The sequence below is a fragment of the Rhea americana genome, unplaced genomic scaffold (genome assembly GCF_003343005.1).
Source record: "Rhea americana isolate MKP2758 unplaced genomic scaffold, rheAme1 scaffold_382, whole genome shotgun sequence".
Lineage (NCBI taxonomy): Eukaryota > Metazoa > Chordata > Aves > Rheiformes > Rheidae > Rhea > Rhea americana.
The window spans coordinates 463,190-486,090 of NW_028186515.1; the positions used below are offsets into that span (position 1 = coordinate 463,190).

Consider the following 22,901-nt stretch of genomic DNA (forward strand, 5'->3'; position numbering starts at 1 on the left):
AGAGAGAGATTCTGCTGGCCTCCAGGGAACCAACCTCCCACTGCCCCGGGCTCCCCGTACCCTGCACCAAAAATACTAAACAAGGCTCAGAAGGTAGGTATTAAAAAATACACACATCACTTTGTGATCTTTATTCTCTTTAGTAAATAACCCACACGGGGGCTTCATTTGAAGTGACCAGTTTGAACTGAAAAATACAAGATCTGGACTGCATAGAAAAAAAGACCAAAAAATAAACCAAAAGCAGAAGATACTTACAGCGTGCAAGGGGGCAGGGGCTGGACCTGCACTCGGGGCCCACAGGGAAGGGGCACAGATGGAGAACATAAAATAACGGGGTGCCCTCCATGGCTCCTCAGGGCTGGATGCAGAGAGCAGCGGAGTGTGGGTGAGGAAATGAGAGAACTACAGGACGGCGTGGGGTTTTTGTTTTTATATACAAGACACATTTATCCATTAAATTTAGAACACGGTACAAAAAAACACTTCAACTAATTCATCTTACAATGCTGTTCATATCAATTACTGTTCTTATTCCTAATAAAGGGGGTTTGCTGTAGGCGACTCGCAGCTTCCACTCCTTTGGATCCAAGAGGTTCTAGGGCAGCAGGAGGCATGGGGAGGAGGCATGGGAGAAGGGAGAAAGGAGTAAAAACCAAAAAAGGCCCCTACGGCAAACGATTCAGAATCTGAATGCAGAGAGAGGGGGGAAAAAAAAAAAAAAAAAAAAAGAAAAAATACAAATTCTATATTACATACAACAGGAAAGGTGGCTGAAAACAACGCAGAGCCGCCTGCTGGCCTGCCCTGCCCAGGGGGCTGTGGGGCCTGGGCGCTGCCCCGCGGCAGGGCGCTCTCCTCCCCGGGGATCCTTCAGCGTCAGGTTCAGTGAGATTTCTCTTCTGGAAGCGAGTGGCGGGCGAGGGGCCGCTCAGGCCTCAGTTGGTGCCCCAGCTGTAGCTGTTGTAGGCAGACTTGTTGGCCTGGGATTTCTGGGGGATGGAGCTGCCTTGGCTGCGCTGCCCGGAGCCACTCTGCAGGGAGGGGGCAAGAAGGGGAAGCAGACTGTTACCACGAGGGAAACGGGTGCCCCGGTCCCGGGGTCCCAGCCCCGGCCCACGCCGCCGGGCAACGCCGGCGCGGTGCCTGCGGCGGCTCGAGCTCGGTCGCGGGCAGCACCATCCCCACAGAGCAGCTCCAGCCGGCAGGGCCCGCAGAGCCGCGGCTCCTCGGCGCTCCGCTGACCCGCCTCAGCCCAGCGCAAGCTCCCCCAGGCCTGGGGCTGCGCGGCCCGGGCTGCCTCCTGCACCGAGCGCCCAGCACAGCCTGCGGGTGACCCTCGCGCAACGCCGCCTGCCGCCCCCGCAGCCACGGAGCCTCCCCCGCCGCACAAGCCGCTCTGCGCCTTCCTCCAGGCCAGCACTGCATCCAACACCGCAGGCAGCAAGGGCCCCCGACAGCTCTGCGGGGGCTGCTGCGTGCCGCTCCGCCGCGCGGCAGGGAGAGAGGAAGAGGGGGAAGGGGTTGAGCACGGGGGGTGTGTGTCTGTGTGCGCGGGTGTGTGTGGTGCACATACTGACTGAGGGCCTCTCTCCTCGCCTGGCAGGACCACAGGGAGAGAAGGAAGGGGCTACGTGAGCCTGGGGGGCCTTAGGGGCGGGGAGAGACCCCAGGGCAAGTGCAATGCATTATCAGAGAGGTTCATTACCTGGTCTTCCTGCTGGCGTTGGCAGCACAGTATCATCTGCAAATATGGAAGCTGTTGCAGTACCAGGATATGTAAAATAAAGGGACAAACTATGACAATAGAAATCCACGGTTAGACCTGAAAGCTACGGCGGGGTTGTGGCTGGTGGCGAGTAACCCCTTTACTGCTGGCCTGTGAAGCCACCATTCCGAGGAACGGGGAGGTCCGGACGTACCAGGTATGTCTGCGTGAAGGGGCACTACCCGAACGTACCTGGTACAGCCCAGCAGCAATGGGGCTGTGCCAAGTACCCCCCAGCTGAGTGCACCCCGGGCCTTCCTCACCTCTTGCTCTTACAGGCCCTGTGTGTATGTGCAGGTGTGAGCATGTGCGTGTCACCGCGTGTCTGCATGTGTCCGCTGTGGGGCGTGAGGGAGGGAGGGAGAGGGGGGCCAGGGGAGCAAGAGCCCTAGGAAACACCCAGCAAGGGCCTGGGGGAGGGAGGGAGGGGGTCGCTTACCTGCCCATCCTGCTGCAGGTGGTGATGGAGGATCTGTGAATGGGGCTGCTGATGCGGGGTCAGGATGTGCATGAACGGGGTGGGAGGGTAYGCCGCAGCCGTCGCAGGGTTGATGGGGCCACCGCTGCCTAGTGCTGAAGGCAAGTTGAAGGAGGCTGCCGGGGTTCCAGTGTGAAATCCCTGCTTCTCGAAGGATTGCTGACAAGCAAACACCAATGGCAGAGTAAGAGCTGGGCACCTGGGCTGTGCTCGCCTGCCTCTTTCAGGCAGGGTCTGCCCCTTCTGAGCGCTACAAGTAACAGCACCAGTCACAGACAGGGCAGGGGAGCCTGCGCAGTGCAGAGAATGGAAGCAATCTCTGCCCACGACCCTCTCCAGCCTGCATGGGTTCAGAATTGCTCCAGGCTGGGAAAGGCCATATATTTTGCTCTATATTCTCCCTGTCTGGCTGCTCCAAGGGGAAGAAGCCTCACCACCCATGGACGCTGCATTAGAGCCAAGGTTCCACCCACCAGCGAAGCTACACCTTCCCAGAGACACACAAGAGACACTAACCTGAGTTTTGGAGTAGACAGAGCCCGAGATGTCTGGCACTCCTGTATTACTGGATGTCACAGATACACCTGGGGAGGAGGAAACATGGAAGAAACTATGAGGAAACAGGCAACAGCCACCAGTTCAGCAGGAGCTTCTCCCAGCAGCATCATAGGTAAAGAGCTCTAGCAGCCTAGCAGACAAGTAACACTTGGAGACAGTCATCTCCTGAGAGAGCACAGTCTGGGTAAGGCCAAGTCATAATGTGCCTACATGTGTTGAGGGTCTCCTGGTCTGGATGACAGTACTTTGCTGAATGCCTACAGAAACAAACACGTATGCCTGTTGCCACCAAGACTTGTTCTTGAAAAACAGAGAAAGTAGCAACTCAGAGGAGCCAAGGAGATGTAGCAGGCAAATAACAACACAAACTCGCAGCCTGATGTGGYGGCAAGAAGGGCTGAAGAGCTCCTTGGCCGCAAGTCAGGGAATTCCATGTAAATGTGACTCAGCTCTGTAGGCTGGCATGGCTGGTGCAACCACTGGCAACATTGGCACACAGCCCACATTTCTGATGCCCACAATTTCTACAGGTAGCAGGATAGAAGAAAGCTTCAGCAATCATTTGAGGGCTGGAAAGTGTTGCGATGAGAGATTTGAAAGACTCAGTGTTTGGTTTCTCAGGAAGATGATCAAGATAACTTACTACAAAGTGAAGTATCTTTGTGAAGAGAGAAAAAAAAAGTCCTCAAAGGCTCCAACGCAGTGAAAAAAGGTATGATAGGAACCAAAAAGCTGGAAACAGGACCTAAAGGTAGGCCCTTTATAAAATCAGTAGAAAAATTAACCAGYGAATCCCAATACTATGAGAAGTGGCAAGTTCACAACTTTCTGGTATCTCGAATTAAAACAAGACACTTTTCTAGAAAACATGCATCTGCCAAACAAGCCAGACAGCCAGATAAGTTTCCAGACTCAAATATGGAATGATTTTATCTATTGATTACACACAGGCAGTAGAAGATACAATTGTGGCAATTTCTTGTTCTAAACCCTGATGCAACACAAATGTCCAAGGCCTCAGCTGTCCAACTGTGGCTCTCAGAGGAGGGTATGAAACACTGTACTCTTCAAATTACATCAGACCTGCTAACACAGGAGAAGTCTGGGCCATTTCAAGGAGAACCAAGTGACATGCAAGTGGCACCAAGGTATTTTCCCTTGCAATACATTTTGAATGCTGCTGGAGACACCAAGAAAACAATCTCCCCATTCTGTCAGTGAGACTGAACAAGCCCTGCCACTGCCAATAGCAACTGTCAAGGAGAAACACTCTGCCAGGCCTCTTACCAGTGCTGTATCCATGAGAGCCATAGCCGCTGGGCTGCTGGAAAGGGGTTGCTGATGCATTGACGCTGACATTCACACCATGCTGCTTGGAAGAGGTAGGAGCAACCTAAYGGATGGAGAGGAGCAGAGTGAGAAGAGCTCTTGCTGCATAGCTCTCTTGACCCAGATTCCCAGCCCTGCCTCTGGAACACTCACAGGGAACACGGCGGGCCCATACTGGAAGGTGCTAGGGAGCCCTGGTACCCCTGTATAGTATGGCAGACTGGTGTAACTGTAGCCAGGAGGCAGCGCTGGGTTCAGGAACGTCTGCTGCGTTGTGTGGTGAGTCTGTGTCTGGCTCTGTTGAGGCTGGGCCAACGTTGTTGCAGGAGCAGGTGAAGAGGCATCACCTCGACCAAACTTTGTTAAGTCACCTGGAATATATGAGAAGGGAAACTGAAGAACRTATAGATCAACTACTTGCCCTTGTTCTGTTTTAATCTAGAAGTGGTTAAGCTGCTGTTGATCGAAAGCTGTGCCAACTCCTCCTCCAGTTACRAACAACTGCTGTATTTGCAATCTTTGCCCTCAGATCCCTGCATGCAAGTGCCAGGTAGATACTACATAAAGGTAAGCTGTTAACTGCTTTCCCATTCTGTACATCTCTTGCACTACTGAAGGACCAAAAAGTAGATAATTTTAGAGAAGAAAAGAAAGCCACAACAGCTAAGCTGCAGTGATGTGCAGCCTGATGTCAGCCCATGATCCAGCATGAGATAAATCTTGCCACTGGTGACCTGCATAAGAAGGGAGACCAGATGCTAGAGTTCTCCCCAAGCCATCTCAGTGCATCAACAGCAACCCTAAAACACACTCCAGAACCAGACCAGAGGCAGCAGCTTGGGGGCCCTGTCCTACCAGCAAACAGCTCCTCATTGAAGATAAGAGTCAAATATCTTCCAGCTGAAGATGTGAATGGCCTCTTTCTTACAGGGCTGCTCACGTCTCCCTCCTCTTCCTTGCAGTGTGGCACCGACTCAAATGCACTGCAGAGGCCCAGCAGCCCTCAGAGAATCACTTCCTCTCTTCCTAGCTAGCAGTCTGGGCACTACGCAAGGGCTTGGCTTGATGGCTTGGGGAAGCCTCCATTTGCTCTTCTTTAGGAGCACCTGCTTGGCTCTTTCAAACACTCTCCCTATTCAGAGCTCACACAGTAAGGCACTGAATTTCTCAGTGCTGCTCCAGCTCACAGGCAAGACAAGGATAACTATAAACATTAATTATCACCAAAGTTAACTTGGCACATTACGTATGCAACAGTCCATCATCCTGAGCTTGGGGTTTCAAGCAAGGTTTTTGTGAGCCACAAACTGAAACAACTCCTGAAGCACAGGAAAGCTKAGAGCAACTGCTGCTCACAGTTTTCAGTGCTTTACTCTGAATCAGCAGCTAGAAGGCACTAAGGTCAATGAAATAAATGGTCAGCTACTGGACATTTAAATTTGACAAAGATTCTAAGCATCCTGCTTTCTTTAACCATGAGACTGCTGCAGAGTTTTAAAAACTTCATTTATCCAGATATTCAACATGGATTTTACGTTTTCTTTACATTTTTACTCAAAGCACCTGCAGAGTAGTGCTCACTGCTCAACTCCTGTCTCACTAAGACCTGAAAGACCATTCCAGTTTTCTGCCTTATGCATTCTTCCAGCCCTTCCTCACTTCCTTTCCAGCTGCTATTTGTCCATATCTTTCTGGTAACATGTCTAGACAGGACCAGACTGATCCAAGAGAAGTCAAGAACTTAGCTTCTGGGAAAAGCGCTACAGACTAAAGCACGCACAGGAAGCTGGTGCAGACATAATTCCAGTGGACAACTGCAAAGTAAATAAGCAGCAATGTGTTCAGGAAGAACATTTGATTCAATACGTGATCAGATYGATCCTTTTCCCTACCAGAGTATGGATTGCTGCTCAGGCTGCCATCTCTTCCAGTCAGCGGGGTAGTAGGTGTAGGGAATGGGATGCTGTAGTAATCCTAAAGGATAAAAAGATAAAATAAATATGGATAAAATTCCATAAGCTCTATCCACAAATGTCAAGATCCATCTTTTGGAAAACAAGGTTTTGTGGGATGTAACCACTAGATATTTGGAGTATCGCACTTCAATCAGTCACACCAATGCTGATGATAGCTTGCAGCAACTCCAGGTTTTTATTGCATGCACCATCCCCCTCATCTGGCTATGAGAAGAACCAGATAAGGTCTACTGGTATGCAGTCCTTAAACTGCCTGGRCTTTCTTTCCCCAGCACATCACAACACAGGGAAGACTCACCATACTCCTTAAAAAAAAGGAAAGCATTCTCAGAAGAGCATTTAGTCACTGCCTCTTTCAAGGAATCAGAGACAAATATTTGCAAGAACTCCTCACAGCACTGTCAGAAAACACAGCTTTGCCCACATTAGCTAATATATTCCCTAGCTCCACCATCAATACTGCTGTCTGAACAACTAGTGCTATTAATTCCCTCGTGCAAAGGAGCAACTGATTAACTCATCACTATTCCTAAAGAGGTATATCCTTTTAGCATCCCATTTTGCCAGCTCTTCAGGACTACTTCACAATCTGGCAYGTCTAAGCACCCAAAGCATGCAGAACAGACTAGTTGCCAGGACTAGCAGCAGCAGAGTACCTACATTAGTCTTCAGTACTCACCAATGGGAATCTCGTCTGGAGCATTTGCAAGTCATCATATCCATACACCTGTGGCTAGAAAAGGAGCGGGAGGCAAGGTTAGGAACACAGATTGTGAATGTTCCAATCACATTGTTAGATAAAGCCAGAAGCAAGTGATCAGAGGCTACACAATTATCTAAGCACAGGCAGCCAGCATTCACAATTGCAAGACAGACAGCCTGGAGTTTTTTACCGAGTCACCCAAATGAATGGTGAGCACCAATGCTTAGCATCACTGCTTCACACTGCTTAAAGCAATGGCACTTGATAAWCTTCCCTCTAGAAATCATTCCAACATCGAAAGTTCTTTTTTACCTTCAGGACAAACTGCAATGCAGCTCAAGACTTTGAGGCAGTCACCTCCCTTGTTCTGACTGTTTGGCTATTATCATACCATGCTGCTGATGCAGTTCTATACTTTCATAAGCCATACTCTGACAAAGGCTTGTTCCTCCCCAGAAGATTGGGAGGTCACATAAAAATGAGCAGACAATACCCTCTCTGTAATGAACAGCATTACAGACATTTATCTCCATGGGCACATGGATTTCTCCCGTCCCTCTTCTATGGCAGATYGGACATCCAAACTCTTCCTATTCAGGGCAGCCCCCAGTAGGCCAGTGTTAAAYGTTTATATTACAAGGTCAACCACATTAAATCTGCTTGACTGCATCTGGTGCCAACTTGAGCTTTTCTGGTATGTTTCACCCCTCTGTCCTAGCTAAAGACAGAGCTAGAAGGATCCAGTGGCATGCCGTACCACTGCAAAGAGCCGGCAGTCACCCCACTCACCGGATAGGCATGTAGTAACCCTGGAGCCATGATGTATGGGTTAGGCAACAATGGTGGAACTCCAGGAGGGAGATTGGGAGGGGCTTTTCCTGAAGGAAAAGTTGAAAAGTGAAACAAACAGCTGAAGCTGTTTTTTTGAGCCCCCATACCCTCCTCCTGTTTAGCAATACCCAAGAAAGTACCTGATGTTGTTGCAACCGAACTGCGAGTTGAGGCCGTCACTGTGGAGTTACTGCTGAGGCTGAGGCCCAGGCTGCTGACACTGCTGAGACTGGATGAAACACTCACCACTGGTGGAGCAGCTGATACCGTGCTGGAGGAGGTGGAGAAAGTGCTAGCAGAAGAATGGAGGCTTGCTTCACTCTCCACACTTGTGTGCTATGGAAGGAAGAGAGAGTTATGAGATCAGGCAGATACAACTGACTGGGCTTGAGCAGCAGTCTCTGCAAGAACACTGCAGAACATGGCTCTGTCTGTGCAGCCGGACATTCCTGAGAGCCTGCTATGAACTTGGCTGCTGCAGGCTACAAAGAAACCTACTTTGCATCTGGCTCAAGTCCAAAGTCCTGATAGCAGCCAACCCTTAACACTTCCAAGCCACTTATGCAGCTTTGTCTTAACATGTCTGTCTGCTGGGAGAAGCAGGACTAAACAGACAATTAGAGTGGGGAGATTCATTCTGATGCCGAGGCCAGTACACTGGACTCCATTCTGTAGAAGTTCCAGCCCAAAATACGCTTGGTGACACTACCAGCTACTAGTCTGTTTTGATATCTGTTTGCAACTCTGCCTTTTCTGTGGCACTTTTCTCTCAACATCTACTACAAGCTAGAAAGATAGCTGCTGTTAAGTCTGAAGCAGGCTGCACACCAGAAAGCCTCAGGCTGGCGGTTCACACACTGTATTTTGAAGTAACTCACTCWCTCTCTCTTCTCTGTACACAGCATACAAAGTCCTCTGTGACACCACTGGGACAAGTGGCACTCTCCAGTGTGACAGAGCACACTCACTAACCAGCAATSAGGCAATTCCTGTCACTTGCATGTTGCATGTCCCTGCCAGTTGCACACCTAAGGTAAGGAACATCAGCAGACCTCTCTGAGCTCAGCAAGAATATAGGGCTACACAGTGCTAGAGCACACCAAGACCCACCAGAAGAGTTGAAGTTGATGTTCGCCCAGAGGATGTAGATGAGGACAGACTGTTCTGTTGAGTGGGTAATGTACTGTGGAAGAAGGAAAAAACACTATCAATTCCAGSTGCAAAAGCCTGTAACAGTAACACCAAGCCCACTGCCACTTCTGGCTCCCCACTTACTCTACGAAAAGAAGGACAGCTCCATTACCTGAAGATACTGATCACGTCTGAGAAATCCATCAGGCCTAACTGTACTAAGACGCCCAATCAGTAGGAATGCATCATAACAAATCTAACAGCTCACAACCCAGGACTTGAACTGGCAAGGCTTCCCAGACAGAGCACCTATGTTGCCCTGAGGAGGAGGGCCTGGCAGCTTGATGAGCTCCACCAGCACTCCCGCTGCATATGTATTCCTCTCATCTAATTCTGGATATTTAGAAGTTTGTCATCAGGGCAGCAGCAACAGCCAAGCAGCTCTAGATGGACCCAGTACTCTTCAAGAAGGTATCTCTGGATAGGAYGAGTTGTATCTGGGAGCATCTCCCCATCCTGGCTGCATAGAGCTTACGTGAGACAGACTTTGACGTCTACTAGATCCCAGGGATTAGGTAAACTGAATCCTACTGCTGTATCAGARTACGGACCCTGAGTGGGAAGGGAGACTGTAGAGGCAACCAGGCAGAGCCTGGCATCTGCTTCTGTAAAAATTCATCTGCCAACCTCACCTGCTGAGTTGGGTGGTGGTTGTACTGGGGAGTTCCTCACTGTGGCTCAGGCTGCTCAGAGCTGATGAGTGTTGGCTGGCTGTTGTCAGCAAGGATGATGCAGACACCCCATCATTTAGAGGAGTAATACTGGGAGCAGAGGGGGAATCAGATTTCACCGTGGCGCCTGCAGCACCTGTGAACAAAGTCTTTGTGTTAGGGGCAACTACTAGCAGCCCTTGGAGGAGCTGGGAGACCTGGACCTTCCCTCGCTGCTGCTGATCAGTTCCATAGCTGAGACTATGCCACTATGCTCTATGCCCCAGTTTACACCCACCAATATCACAGGGCCACTGGCTTTGCCAAGAGCTTCAAGATCTGTGAATGAGATGCCTTTTCCAGACAAAAATCAGAAACTGTCATCAGGGAGATGATGTTAAAGCAACTCATCATGGATCTATCAGTAKAAAGGTGAACACTTCAGGGTAAGCAAATTAATGTTAATGGCAGCAATCAGACTAGCAGCGAAAGGACTTTTATTAGCATAGATGATGCTTTTCACCCAAAGCAAGGAATACAAGGAGTACAAGAAACTTGGGATACCCATGCCCTCACAAACGCTTACCTTCAACAGCCTGTGTGTTTTGTAATGGTGTGGGTTGTACGGAGCTGAAACCATTCTAAGGAAGGGAAAAAAAAAAGATTGGGCATTGCAGCTGCTTGTTTTCAGAGGCACACTTGTCAAATTCATTCCATACTCCCTCCCAAATCATGAAAAAGGCATGCTATCAACAAGTATCAGACAGCCTCAGGACTGGTCCCAAGCTCAACTAGTCCAATGCTATAGYTGGTCCCCAGTGTGAGCTGGAAAAAAGTGCAAGAAGTCTCACTACCGCTGGTACTCAGACTGGCTTAAAATCCTGAACTCACGTTTATTAGTCAAAACTCATGTTACTGTAACTATTCCTAGCACTGAACATTTGTCAAGTATGCAAGGCTCAAAACAAAATTAAATCCTTGGCCCGAATGTCACTCTGCAGGAGGGTAATTACACATTGCATGAAACATGGCCTCCAGTCAACTTAACTACTGTTCACATTTAACTCAACGCTACACAGTCAGGCCAGGGTCAGGAGGATCACAACTGGCACCAGCTTCCACTGGCCCAATCCCTGGCAAGTAAATATAGACTGGCTCTAGTATCTGCCAGAGAAAAGCTCTCACAAGAGCCCAGAAGCCACTTAATGAGGCTACAKGATCACAGAAACATAGCTGAAACACCCCCATTTTCCTCACTCCTTCCAAAGCAGTGCTTCTCACACCACGCTTAATCAGCACAAATGGTGAGCAAAGCYATTTTCCTACCTTGGCCTGGGTCAGATCTTTCTGCGGTGAGGAAGAGATGGAATTTGGATATCGCCTTGTCTGTGTGGATCTCTGTTCGTACAGTGGTCCCTGAGCACTGTTCTGGGAGGTAAACGTTGCTGTCTGTATTGTGCCACTCTGGTAACCAGACTCCTGGCTTTGATTGGACGAAATTGTGGACGAAGATTCGCTACAAAGGAAAAAAGGAGTTTTCACTTTTCTCAAAGTAGCCCTGCTGCAAGCTGTTGACCCAGACTGTAGGGTCTCCATTTCAAATGTTCAAAATKAAGATCTCCAAGCACCAGCATAAAGGCATCAAACAAAGCAGTCAACCAAACCAAGCAGAGAAACATACCTAGAACAAGGCTAGCCCAACTACAGGAGAGCGTTGGCATCTACCTGCAGCCTTGCATCACAAAATGCTATATTCTAGGTGATGTTACACAAGCTGTCACCAGTCAGTTCATAACACTCAAAGGAATGGCAAGATATCAAGGGTAGTCCAACAGAAGACAGGAAATCTTTGCTTTGGCTAAATATCCTCACCTTAGATACATCTACTTCACTATGTTCTGGTGTGCTAGGCAAAGCACAGGACAAAGCATACAGAATCTGTTCACCACGAAGGAAGAGGAGTTTTCCTGGGGGTTCCTCTTCAGTATTTTCAGCAAAACAGTTTAACTACATCAGGAAACACTCACTTTCTGTACAAGTACCACAGGCCAATCAGTCACAGATTTGCCTGAATGAGTCTGCTGGCAACTTATGCTTTACTGTTGCATACACTGTCCCCCCTTTATGACTACAGGCASAGTCAGAAAGGGTCTACTGTTATGCATCATAACTAAAGCCCAACAAACAAGCTACCTTCCAAAGCTATCGATTGAATTAAATCATAGCAGTCTCATTTACCTGCTAACAGGGAATCTCTCTACCTCATATCTCACTTCCTCATCCCACATTTTACCAGACCAGAGATGGGCTGAAGAACAAACCCATCTCAGTTACACTGCTCCCTCACAGTCCGAGGCACACGGAATCAGTCTCTGCCTGCAAYAGATGCATGTCCCTCTTCTCTTCCTCATTCCTGGTCCTCACCTCGCAGTGCTGGTGTACAGGCTGCTTGGAGATTGGCTAACAGCGGCGCTTGTTGTGGGCGTYGATTCGTACTCCGAAAGAACAGGCTCGGAACCAAATTGTAATGCCCCAAACTGCAGGTTTAGCCCTGAGATATCTGCTGAGCCAGGCATTTCTACTGCAAGCGCAGGAATCTGCAAGGGAGAGAAAACGCAAAAGGTCAATCTCTCCTCAGGATGAGCACAGAAGAAAAAAAAAAAAAGAGACTTCAAACAAGGGCAGACAAAATCAGACAGAGAATCTAGCACAGAAACAGGCAGGCCCTTTGRTGTCAGGCTGGAATATGCATCTTACTCCACTGCAGAGGAACAGAGAAAGTCCTCAAACAGCCTGAGCTTCTCAAAAATAGCTTTAGCATCCATCCTCATTTCCCACATGATGGTAGTTACAGGCTTGCATCTTCTGAACTATTCTGCTTGCCTCTGTTCAACCCAGGAAGAGAAGCTTTTCCCTATCACCCCCCCCAAAGATAGATGCTAGTATCAGAAAAGCCAAGTCCAGCCTCTCCCTCATCAGCTTAAGGGAAGTTTGCTGCAGTTCTAACACAMAATACAATGCCTCCTTCCCCAATCTGCACCTTTGATGTTAACGATGCTTTTTTCTTTTGCTGCTTCAGCTTCTGCTGTGCTGGCTGGGGACTGGACGACTGGTTGTCTGAGGATCCCGGGGACATCTGGGGAACAGGATTGGTTTTGCTGGGCAGCGGTGAAGAAGGGGGTGCCGGCACTGTTGTGGAGGCAGTCACCACAGGCTGTTTCTCCTGCATAAACACTTCTATCATGGTGGAAGTTGATGTGAAGGCCTGACGCTTGGTGAAGGGACTATGCACAGAAGAGTCTGTTGGGTTCTTTAGATCTACCAAAGGAGAAAGTCAAATTATCAGGATTTTTTCCCCCCTTAAAATTCAAGTAATTTCTAAAATTTCTCAGTATCAAGATAAACAGAGTGATTCACACTATGTCTTCTCCTGGTACCTGTTAAAAATCAGATATTGAGAAACAGAATTATCAAACTGCATGCATCATTTAGTACATTAGTGTTCTGCCAAAGCAAACCAATGGTTCTGCAGAGTAGAAAACTCTAGCATTTCCACTCCCAATCTTCTGCTCTAATTGCCAACGTGAGCCTTTTAATTCCTTCTCCTGTCAGCTTTTTACCATCTCTACAGGCCAAAGTGAGCTTGGACAGCAGAAGTCATTTATCCTCCTATGAAGACTGAATATCAAAGTCTCTTGTGTGGAGCACTGCATGACTGACTCCTGCTTGCAAGGCCTGACACCGCTTCCTTCCCTTTTTCTACCAACACTGCTGCATTTCATTGCCTGGTCTTTTCCTTGCAAGCACTGAGTATCTTGGGAGCTACACCACTCAGGGCTGCCCATTCTCAGCACCCCACACCATCCTCTCTCTTTGCCTAAGCCTACTCAATACCACAGCTTACTAAAAACTCTTATGCTCTCCAGCTCTCCTCTGCGGTTCCTTGTCTGAAAAGATCAGGAGCTGCCAACACTGACTGCTACTAGGACAGGGCTCAATTTTTCTTCAGCTTAAATCTGAACTAGAGCCACCTAGTGCATAAAATGCACAAGCTGAAAGAAACAGGATCAGTACTCGGCTAGGACTCAGCATTTCATCCAAAAAGCAGAAGCCTCTCAATAATCGCTTATTCCCTCATGCTAGTTCAGAGGTAGAGTTACTTCTTGGCGTTTAACAGTCACTAGAATCACATTCCATTACAAAAGACATCAGGTCAACAGTCAGATGAGACTCGTGTCTGAATTTAGAAAAYATTCTCTGGAGGCACCCATTTTCAGATCTCCTCCCTGTTTCATAGCTTTATGCCCAGAAGTAGCTCTACACACTGTATGGACTTGGGAACACCAGATCCCTGGCCCAAAAGTTGGCTGTAATGACTAAGAGACAGACTGAAATTGACTGCGCTAAGTATAAAAGGAACAAGGACAGATTCTGATATTAGTATTGTTTACTCTAGTCAGGAAATGCTTCCCACAAACTCATACCTGCGATTCTTTTAGTTTCTCCAGCAAAGTTAACTTRGTTGTGAATTTGAGGAGCATTTAGTCAAATGGCTTTAAGATCTGCCCCTCCATTTGAATCCATCACACTGACTGCAGCATGTTTCTGCAGATCTCGGAGAATACTTTCCCTGTTGGGAAACCATACTGCTTTTCCTTACCATACTGCACAAGAGAAGAGGTCTGCGTAGTGGATCCCATGTCCCAAGAGGAGGCAGTTGTGCTCCCACCGGGCTGGGTATGCTGAGCAGCCAGCTGAGCCAGAGCCTGGGCTGTCTTGAACTGCTCCAGGAACTGAGAACCTGTGGTACTGCTGCCTTTGGCCTCCCCAACATCTCCAAATCCTTTCCCCAGCATGCTCACCTGCAGTTTCAGCAATGAAAGAACAAAGTCAATGTCTCCCTTGGCTTGGAATTTAGTTCCAAGGACAGATTTTAACATTCCCTTTTAATATAAGCTGAAGTGTACTGTAATGTGCTTCTTCTCACTGGATGCTTCAGTTTAAGCCTGGAGCAAAATGTACACATGCACACAGACACCACTAACAAAGAAACTTCTTACTTCTCTCACCCTTTATCAGGTGTGAACACAAATACATTTATTTGTTGCCTAATCTATATATTGTAAAATATCATTGAAGTTCACCAAGAAAGTTAACACACAGGATCTTTAAAGAGCTACTAAAGTATTCACGCACATCCTATCTCACTTAAAAAAAAAAAAAAAAGACCAACATCAGTAGAATTCAGCTTTTCAGTAACTAAGGTGGTTTTCAAAACCCTTCCTGAACTGTGTGTTCACCATTAAACACACAATTTATTTCTTTTGCCAAAGTTATACAACAAAGCATCTTTCCAGTTCTGTGCCCAYCTCTGACGCAGATTTAGTACCTCCCTTCTTCATCCTTCACTACAGAGCTGCTAGCATTTTATCTCATACCAAACTCCTAACCAGTTCCACTTCTTGGAAACTGCAAGATTTGCAAGCCTCCAGACCGCAAGAGGTTTTGTCTTCTCCAAGCAGGAAAGAGCACCTCTTACAAGTCGGAAAAGGGTAATAGGGGAGGGATTATCCTAATTATTTCTAATTAAAGAGTTCCAGACTCACAAATCATTCAAGTGGAGGACTATGCCACAAGAAACAGAGCAGGTGTCAGAACTACATTTTGTATGTTGTCCAAACGTAGATCAAGAACATAASAGAAACCAACATTTAAAGAAAATGTCACATTGGCAGAGAACAGTGTTTTCCTTACCATGCTGTGGTGAGAGAAGGTGTTACCAGAAGCAGGCTGGGATATAGCACTCTGCTTGGAATTGCTGAATACCAGCGGCTGGGCCAGGGAAGGAGCCTGGGAAGACTCCAGGTTTGTTGACTCACTCTCCAGAGAAGAGGGTGTCTTTCCCAGCAGTACTGCAAGATCAATTCTGGAAAGAAAGAAAGATGAATCCACTGAGGTTAACATAGGAGCTGACACATTGCTCATTTTCATCACAGCTGCATTCTACCTCCAGCCTCCCAATATATACCTTCTGCCTTACATATCCCAATGAATCTGTGGAACACTTCCACAACTGCCACTAGCAACCTCAGAAGAAGAGAGACAAAGCAGGACTCTACAGGGTCTTCCATTTACATTCATAGAAAGCATACTTTAAACACCGAAGCATGACCCAAACTAGCTTCACAAAGAAATCTGAAGAACCAGTGGCAGAACCTAGAATAAAACTAAAATTCAAGACTGGGACCCAGAAATTCTTAATTCATTGTTTCTGTTTAAATCTGTATTGGCTTATTCACAATTGCTGCATTTTACCTAATTGACAAGGGTTAGTATGGGATGGTGAATTACTCTGGGACTTTTGTGTCACTTTTGCCAGATAAACAGTATCACCACAGGCTATCACCTTTGTCCAGCYGTGATTGTCACATTCTCTGCAGGCAGAGGCACTGAAGACACATTGGAGGCAGTGAAAATCTTAGTTTCAGAAAGCTGGAAGACAAAAGAGGGAAACAGAATCCAAACATAAGAACAGTGTGTTGGGACACCAGCTAAAGCACACAGGTGTTTGAGATAAACAGCCATAGAAACATTAAACCTGAACACTTTGTTTCTTTAACTACTCCCACAAGAATCATTTACTCCCATAAGAATCAGCTTTTATTTCACTTGTTTCTTCCCTGCCAAGTGCACAAATCATTTGACAGTCTTTTTCAAAAAAAAAAAAAAAAAAAAAAAAACACCCCTCCACTAATTTCTAGTGGTTCACAATGCACAAGGGTGTCTGGGGCCTTACAGATACTCCAGATCAGATGCTCCAAATTCAGGATATGCAGTACTGATCTGCAAAACCCACTCCATAGGTAGATGAAAACATAGCTGGAGAAGTGAAAGAAAAAAAGAAAAGCTTCAGACTGATATCAAAGTTTCCAGTGATCCTGATATCACCTAGGTGATTTCACCTGAAAACAACAGATTACTTAAACTGTGGAGAGGAAAATAATTCTTCTCAAAAAGGAATGAAGAGGAGATTTAACCACCACCTGTAATTTAACCCAGAACACATCTGAACATGAACAGTTTTCATTCCAGACTAAGGAGCTGCCAAGCAACTACACTGCAACAGTAAAAACAAAACAACAAGAAAGAAAACCCACAGCCTTGAGGAATCTTTGAGAGCATGTTACATACACCAAAGGCAAGAATGGATATCAAGACTTTCTTCAAGCAGACCTGACTCAAGTAGATACAGAAGCCACTTGTGTCTCCAGAGTAGGACTATTTCCTTCACATAGTGCCTAGAGAGCAAAAGCTTTCTTTCCCTTTGTACCAGTTCCGTAGGCCTAGCTAAAACGGTCACGCAAAACTAATAATAGTAAACCCCAACCCTGCTCCCAGCTGCAAGAACAGAAATTCTCCTTTGATTTAAACAGTCGAACTGAGGCACAGTTCAGAAGAAATGGACACACCAGCACTAAAGCAGGTGATAACAGTGCCCCATTCTCCCCTGAAAGACTACAGGTATAGAACAGAAAGCAGTGAGGTAAGCCAAAGATTAAGTCAGAAGGTAAAGCACAGAGTTTCTGTTTGATCCAAATGTTTGGCAATGGAGGCCCATGACATGCCTCCTCCACTATGTGCACTGTGGATCAAAGGCAAACTTTTACAAGATGCCACTTAGCTAGAGGAATGGAGCATGAATCCTTACGTGGAGCCAGGTCAGTTCATAAGAGAACTCAGTAACGCGGAGCCAGGTCAGTTCATAAGAGAACTCAGTAACGCGGTTGCAGAAAATAAGAGGACCAGACTCAATGCCCCAGAAGTTCCTTTCCATCTCAGGCTCCCATGACAAGTTCTACTATCCATGCATTTCAGAAGCACCAATATCTACTTCAAGTCATTCTTCTTAATTCCTGGAACTGGGAGCCTGCCTTGGACTATGCCCATAACCCGCAGAAGACAGACTTTATACATCTTTTCTAGCTGTGTATATCCAAACAGGACACCACCCTGCTGGCAGRCATGCTGAGAAGGGGTTTAGAGAGTACTCACATCTTCATTCCAATCCTCCGTTCCCCATTCTTCTGTSGCGGCCCTCCATGCACCTACAAAGAACAACATGTAGAGAAGTTACTGTGTATCAAAACTCTACTTTTTAACAGAAGTCAGGGAAGCACTGGGGAGCTTTGCAAGCAGCTGAGCAAATTTTTATTTGCCAGACAAGTTAAAGCAGTAGCCCCCAATCCAAGATTCAGGGGCAAGATCCCCTCCGCCTTGCTCAGGCAGGCTAAGTTGAAACAAAGGGACCACTGGGCTTGCAATTAGGGCAAAGCACATACCCCAGCACCAAACAGGAAAGCTGAGCTCAGCAAGGAAGCCCTGGCATCTTCCCCAGCCTCCTTGTCTAGAGGTATCCATTTTCCCCCCGATTTCCCCTCTTATCGCAGTAGCTGCAAGTTTCTGCACGCACAAGCAGTTAGTGTTACTCCAGCAACTCTGACAGAGCACCTCCTTCGTGGGCCTCCTGACAAAGCCTGCTCCAGAGGCCAGCTCTTGTGCAGGATGTTACTGCACAGTTAAACCTGGTAAGCACATGAGTTGGCTTCATAGGGCACTACAGGTTAAGCTWAGCATAAAGTTCCATTTTACCTAAATAAGCCTTATATAAAACCCARGAATAACTGAACTATTTGCATGCTTCATGCAAATCTGAAAGGAAAATTGATAGGACCAACTGATCCATGAATTTCTGTGCCCAGTATCAGACATGCACAAAATCCATAGCTTAAAATATCAGTAAGAAAAGCACAAGATTTTCAGCCACATTCTATCACAGTGCAACTTGTAAGATAGCAAATTTTACTTAAAAAAAATTTGCCTGACCATGTCTTCTTTGACCAGTTCAGTCTCTCACCTGCATCCCAGTTTAACCTCAGGACTTTGAATTTTACACATTGACTTCAAGTCCATTAGACAACTTAAAATTTGGTGTGGGAAGAGCAGAGGAATTTCACGTCCAAAGAATTCACAGCACAAAAACAGCCTGCTGTTTTGTGCCAGTCATTTTCAGTCCATACAAACCAAAAAAAAAAAAAAAAGCTGACACAGCCAACGGGGTTAATTCTGTAGATGTTTACAAGGATAGAGCAAGCCAGCACCAGCCCCTTTATCAGCATAAAGCCTCTTACTATATAAAAACATACTGTGTGTGGAACAAGAACATTTCGGACTCTTCTTTAAGAGAAGCAATCAGACACAAGACTTTTGGGGGAAACTGAACATAGCAGAACTTCCCATAGGTACTTTAATTACAAAGCTAAAAAGCTGAAGCAATCATGTATCTAGAAATGGGAGCTTTACTTCATCAAATAAATGTACTACCAGCAAATTCATGTTTTTGCCTGACAAATTGAACTAACCTAAGAACTTTTCCTGGATTTTTTTTAAATTCAATTTAGAGATACAAGTGTTAATACAACAACTTTCTTGGGTCCTGGAAACCTCAAGGCACACTGCTTTAGTCTTTCCTTCCCAGGAAGGAGCATGAGGAATGTACAATACATTCTACACACAACACATCCATCGTTTAAAAAAGCTGGGCTCCACTATTTCTTACATTTGTTTGTGACTCCACAGTAGTAATAGGAAGGCTCCTTTCCAGAGTCTCATGGACCAGAAAGATCTTACTATCTCAGTCCCCGACCCAGAGGGAAGAAGCAGGAGCTGGAGGTACTTAGCCAGTTGCGATTGGCAGAGGAGAGCTGCAAGCCAGGAGGGTTTCCTGCAGAAGAGTCTGTGCACTGAGGAATATGGGCTCAAGACTCTGTTTTAGTTTTGCTCATTTAAGTAGGTTTGCGGAAAAAAGAAAACCAAAGCAGCAAGGAAAGCAGAAGCACATCCTGCAAACAAAGAGCCATTAATGGGGTTTTCCCTATGTTTCAGAACATCTCCTGGTAAGTCTACTTCAGTACTGGGCACCTACTCAGCCTGGTTTGTGCTCTCTTATCTAATAACAGAAAAAGAGTAAAGTAATTTATTAGATACATATTGTGCCACAACAAAAAGCAGCTAGCTGYTTGACAGACTGTGGTGAACTGTACTTGCTGCAAACACTGCACTGTCTACACAATTTCTTCATTTTACACTGGGAGAAGAGCACAATCAGCATAAAATCAGTTTGCTCCTCCCTCAACTCTYTGGGTGAGGGACTCAAAATACAGCTCAGCATCCTCAAAAGAACACAAAACCAATAAAAATCACAAGTGTGGCAAAAGCATAATGGCAGAACTCTAGCAGATGGCCTTGTGCTGCCTGTGGGAGTTAAAGATTAACCTAGAGGTAAGAACATGGAGATGCTCCAAAACAATTAACACACAAAACAAACCTGCATTCAAGTGCCTGCAGGACCCTCACCCTGCAAAACACACTACAATCTGAACAGTCCTCATTCATTCTCGACTTTCAAGCACAAAGCAGCAGGTTCTCCATCTATCTGAAGTCTAGATATCAATGTTAAAGGCCCTTCTGGAGAAGCTGTTAGTCAACCAAGTTTTTAGTCTTGTTATGGATGCTGAAGGAATTTTGTAGGCTTAGTAAGGCAGATGGGATCATCTCATGGGTTCTCTTGGCTTCAAAGAGAGAAATATATAAAAGAAGGAAAGAAAAGGTGTGAGGTACAGAACAGCTCTGCCATCAAGCATCCTGGTTATCTTGAACTATATGGTAACTTTCAATTGCAGGACAGATTTGTTCAGAGGAAGAAAAGCAGCTGTGCAGTAACAACATGCCAAAGCAGACATTAATTGCATTGCTCATCCAGAGATAGCAGAAAGCAGAGGTGAAGTGCTGAGAGAGTTTAGCAAGACCAATTACCCTTGCAGCAGTGTTGTAAACCCTATGCAGAAACATACTACAGAGGCCAGTTAAGTTGACTGCTGCAGACAGCACACTATCAAGAAAACAGCACTGGGACAAAGGCAAGTCATAACTTTCTGGATGCGAGGCAAGCAGAATATGACTGAGCTGCCTAACACTTCCTCCCCTTGGGTAGGATACTCTGTCATCACTGCTGTGAACACAGGGTTGCTATGGGTGCTGATAAGCAGTAGCTGAAGTCAAAATTTGCAAAAATATATGGRTTAACTTCTCTCAAGATATATTTAAAGTGTCAGCATTAGTAGAAGCAGAGTCAGAACAAACATGAAATATTCCTTAAAAACAAACAAATTAAGAGAGAAAAGAACGACATATCCACAGATATTTTTTTTTAAAAAAAAAAAAGCTATAAAGTAAAGGTATCCGGGGCAGTTAGTGCACCTGGATATATCGTACCAGGAGCAGTGTCAAATTTTCGGGGATAATTTGACCCCTCACCCCCAATGAAATCAAGTCCTGAAACAAACAAAAAAAAAGACAAGACAGACAACCAGTGAAATTTTGACTTAGGAAGTGAAAGCGAGTTTCATTGCCCCCATGTATATCAGTCACATTGTACCTGTGGATATTGTTAAAGAGATGCTTGAGGCTACTAAAATGGAAACAAAATGACCATGCATGACATGTGAACAGTGTAGTTTCACTATAAACTTTATGGGTGCATTATAGCACTAGAGCTAATTTATATAGCTCCATCAGAAAAGAAAAACCTTCATTTCACCCCAACCAGTACTTAAGTTGCTTTGTTTCTGCAAAGCACTTAGATACATACATAAGCCTGTGTAGAACAGACAGTTATAAACTTACAGTATATAGAGCTCATGCATTCCTATCCCTTTTTTCTCCCGGGACACAAACGAACCCACCGCCCTTAACAAGCATATGTCTAAACCAGCCTCCTGGTATTTAAATGGCTCTATTTGTCAAAGTCATCAATAAGTTCTCCATTTTCTGAAGAAGATGGAAGTCTACTTTGGCAGTGCATAGTAGAAGGAATTATTGCTTAAAAGTATTTGTAAGTTATATGTAAAAATTCATCTGTGRCAGATGAATTCTCTTCACAGAGATCTCACAGATCTCTTCAGAATTACAAACTAAGGACAAGTGAGCAAAGTACTTTATTCCTCTTTTCTTCCAAAGCAATCAAAGTTTGTTACTGTATACAAGAAATAGGGAAATGGTTTATTGCAACATAACACACGGTTGTGAATGCTTCTTATAACCAAAACTTGGTATTTACTTGAATGGTCAAGAACAGGCATGTAGAAATGGTGATGCAAGACTACACTCAGGAGAAAGAAAAAAAGAAAAATCCCACCCAAACACCTAAAAACATGTAACTGAAAAAACTTAAGAGATTGTCCCATGACACACTGTCSAGTTATTGCACTGCAAAATCTTGAGTTCACTTATATAACTGTGTGTGTACTTAAAAAACCCACAATATACCTTTTTCCAGTGCAAGAAAATGTGCAAGGGCAGATTAGTGTTCATAGACAGCCCAGTGAACAAGGGGCTTCTGGTATAAACAGGGAAGCAATAAACAGGCTTCTTTTCAGCTAGCTTTCTGTAGGAAGGTCTCATCTCAGTTTGAGCAAGACCACCATGAAAGGAAGGACAATGCTCCCAGTACCCCCAATCAAGATCAAGACAATATCTGAACTCAAAAAGCATCCTCAGGAGGATGCACTGAATATCAGGAAAACCTGCAGGTGTTAGTCACACCACTGTTTATGAAACAGAAAACTCTTCTTCTAAAGAAGCAGTATGGTTTCTGCTGGAAAATGAACTGGAAGCAAGTGATTCTGTGCCTCTGTTGGGCAACAGCCTGCACAAGTTCACACCACAATCATCCACCTCCAAATTTCCAATACAGTTTCCGTAACAGATCACACGATGCAGCCTTTACAGTTAAAACTGATCTCAAATTTATTTTATAATAAATTCAAATATACACTGGATACTCCTCAATAGAAAGGTACCTCTGTATGCAAAAAAACCAGGCCACCGAATTTCATCTCTGAACCAACAACCCATTTTGCCAGTCCCAAGCCAAAGAATTACTACTCATAACCTCCTCAGTAAGACTGAAGGGACCCAAAATCAATTTGTATCTAAATACGGAACAGCAAACAAGAGCATGAAGACCACTTACTTGTGCCATCATCCGGCTCAAAGCTGCCAGTGTTATTCCACGTGTTGTTGTTGCTATTCCCATAGTTCTCATCCGTGCTGGCTGGCTCAGCATAGTCAGCTGGGTTGAAAGTTCTGTAACATAAATATGGGGAAGGGCATTTTAAAATCTCCTTCCAAGCATTTCACAAACAGCTGATTTCATTCAGACCATGACATAGCTAGAAGATTCCCGGGAGACATCCCTCCTTCCATAGAGGGATGGTTCAGCTACACTAACCATTCAAAATTTAAGTGAGTGTGATGCAGCTCTGCTATTATTAACAAAAAAAAAAAAATATGGGAATAT

The 22,901-nt window shown here is 45.7% G+C and overlaps 2 protein-coding genes and 2 non-coding genes across 14 annotated transcripts in view; all 4 read right to left on the bottom strand.

The window, feature by feature from the left end:
- HAX1 (HCLS1 associated protein X-1) overlaps nucleotides 1-349 on the bottom strand; it is a 2,928-nt gene extending 2,579 nt beyond the window's left edge. The window contains exon 1 of the mRNA XM_085313281.1: nucleotides 259-349. Within this exon, the coding sequence (XP_085169407.1) occupies nucleotides 259-349 (91 nt within the window). The remainder of the gene's footprint in view (nucleotides 1-258) is intronic.
- UBAP2L (ubiquitin associated protein 2 like) overlaps nucleotides 94-22,901 on the bottom strand; it is a 32,819-nt gene continuing 10,011 nt past the window's right edge. For 3 of the 11 annotated variants that reach the window (XM_085313352.1, XM_085313347.1, XM_085313348.1), the window contains exons 8-29: nucleotides 22,575-22,687; nucleotides 20,816-20,875; nucleotides 17,537-17,589; nucleotides 15,891-15,976; nucleotides 15,239-15,410; nucleotides 14,145-14,346; nucleotides 12,525-12,802; nucleotides 11,909-12,081; nucleotides 10,811-11,000; nucleotides 10,071-10,125; nucleotides 9,467-9,641; nucleotides 8,754-8,826; nucleotides 7,784-7,979; nucleotides 7,602-7,690; nucleotides 6,789-6,842; nucleotides 6,026-6,107; nucleotides 4,287-4,504; nucleotides 4,092-4,197; nucleotides 2,763-2,830; nucleotides 2,208-2,405; nucleotides 1,709-1,759; nucleotides 94-1,034 (exon numbers count right to left, since the gene is read on the bottom strand). In XM_085313352.1, the coding sequence (XP_085169478.1) occupies nucleotides 939-1,034; nucleotides 1,709-1,759; nucleotides 2,208-2,405; nucleotides 2,763-2,830; nucleotides 4,092-4,197; nucleotides 4,287-4,504; nucleotides 6,026-6,107; nucleotides 6,789-6,842; nucleotides 7,602-7,690; nucleotides 7,784-7,979; nucleotides 8,754-8,826; nucleotides 9,467-9,641; nucleotides 10,071-10,125; nucleotides 10,811-11,000; nucleotides 11,909-12,081; nucleotides 12,525-12,802; nucleotides 14,145-14,346; nucleotides 15,239-15,410; nucleotides 15,891-15,976; nucleotides 17,537-17,589; nucleotides 20,816-20,875; nucleotides 22,575-22,687 (2,788 nt within the window). In that variant the 3' untranslated portion in view covers nucleotides 94-938. The remainder of the gene's footprint in view (nucleotides 1,035-1,708; nucleotides 1,760-2,207; nucleotides 2,406-2,762; nucleotides 2,831-4,091; nucleotides 4,198-4,286; nucleotides 4,505-6,025; nucleotides 6,108-6,788; nucleotides 6,843-7,601; nucleotides 7,691-7,783; nucleotides 7,980-8,753; nucleotides 8,827-9,466; nucleotides 9,642-10,070; nucleotides 10,126-10,810; nucleotides 11,001-11,908; nucleotides 12,082-12,524; nucleotides 12,803-14,144; nucleotides 14,347-15,238; nucleotides 15,411-15,890; nucleotides 15,977-17,536; nucleotides 17,590-20,815; nucleotides 20,876-22,574; nucleotides 22,688-22,901) is intronic. The other 8 variants (XM_085313356.1, XM_085313354.1, XM_085313355.1 and 5 more) reach the window with 6 other exon arrangements.
- LOC146591210 (small nucleolar RNA SNORA58) lies at nucleotides 6,215-6,350 on the bottom strand. The gene has a single exon (XR_014896862.1). It is a non-coding gene; the product is annotated as a small nucleolar RNA SNORA58 (small nucleolar RNA).
- LOC146591211 (small nucleolar RNA SNORA58) lies at nucleotides 11,513-11,649 on the bottom strand. Its single transcript, XR_014896863.1, has one exon. It is a non-coding gene; the product is annotated as a small nucleolar RNA SNORA58 (small nucleolar RNA).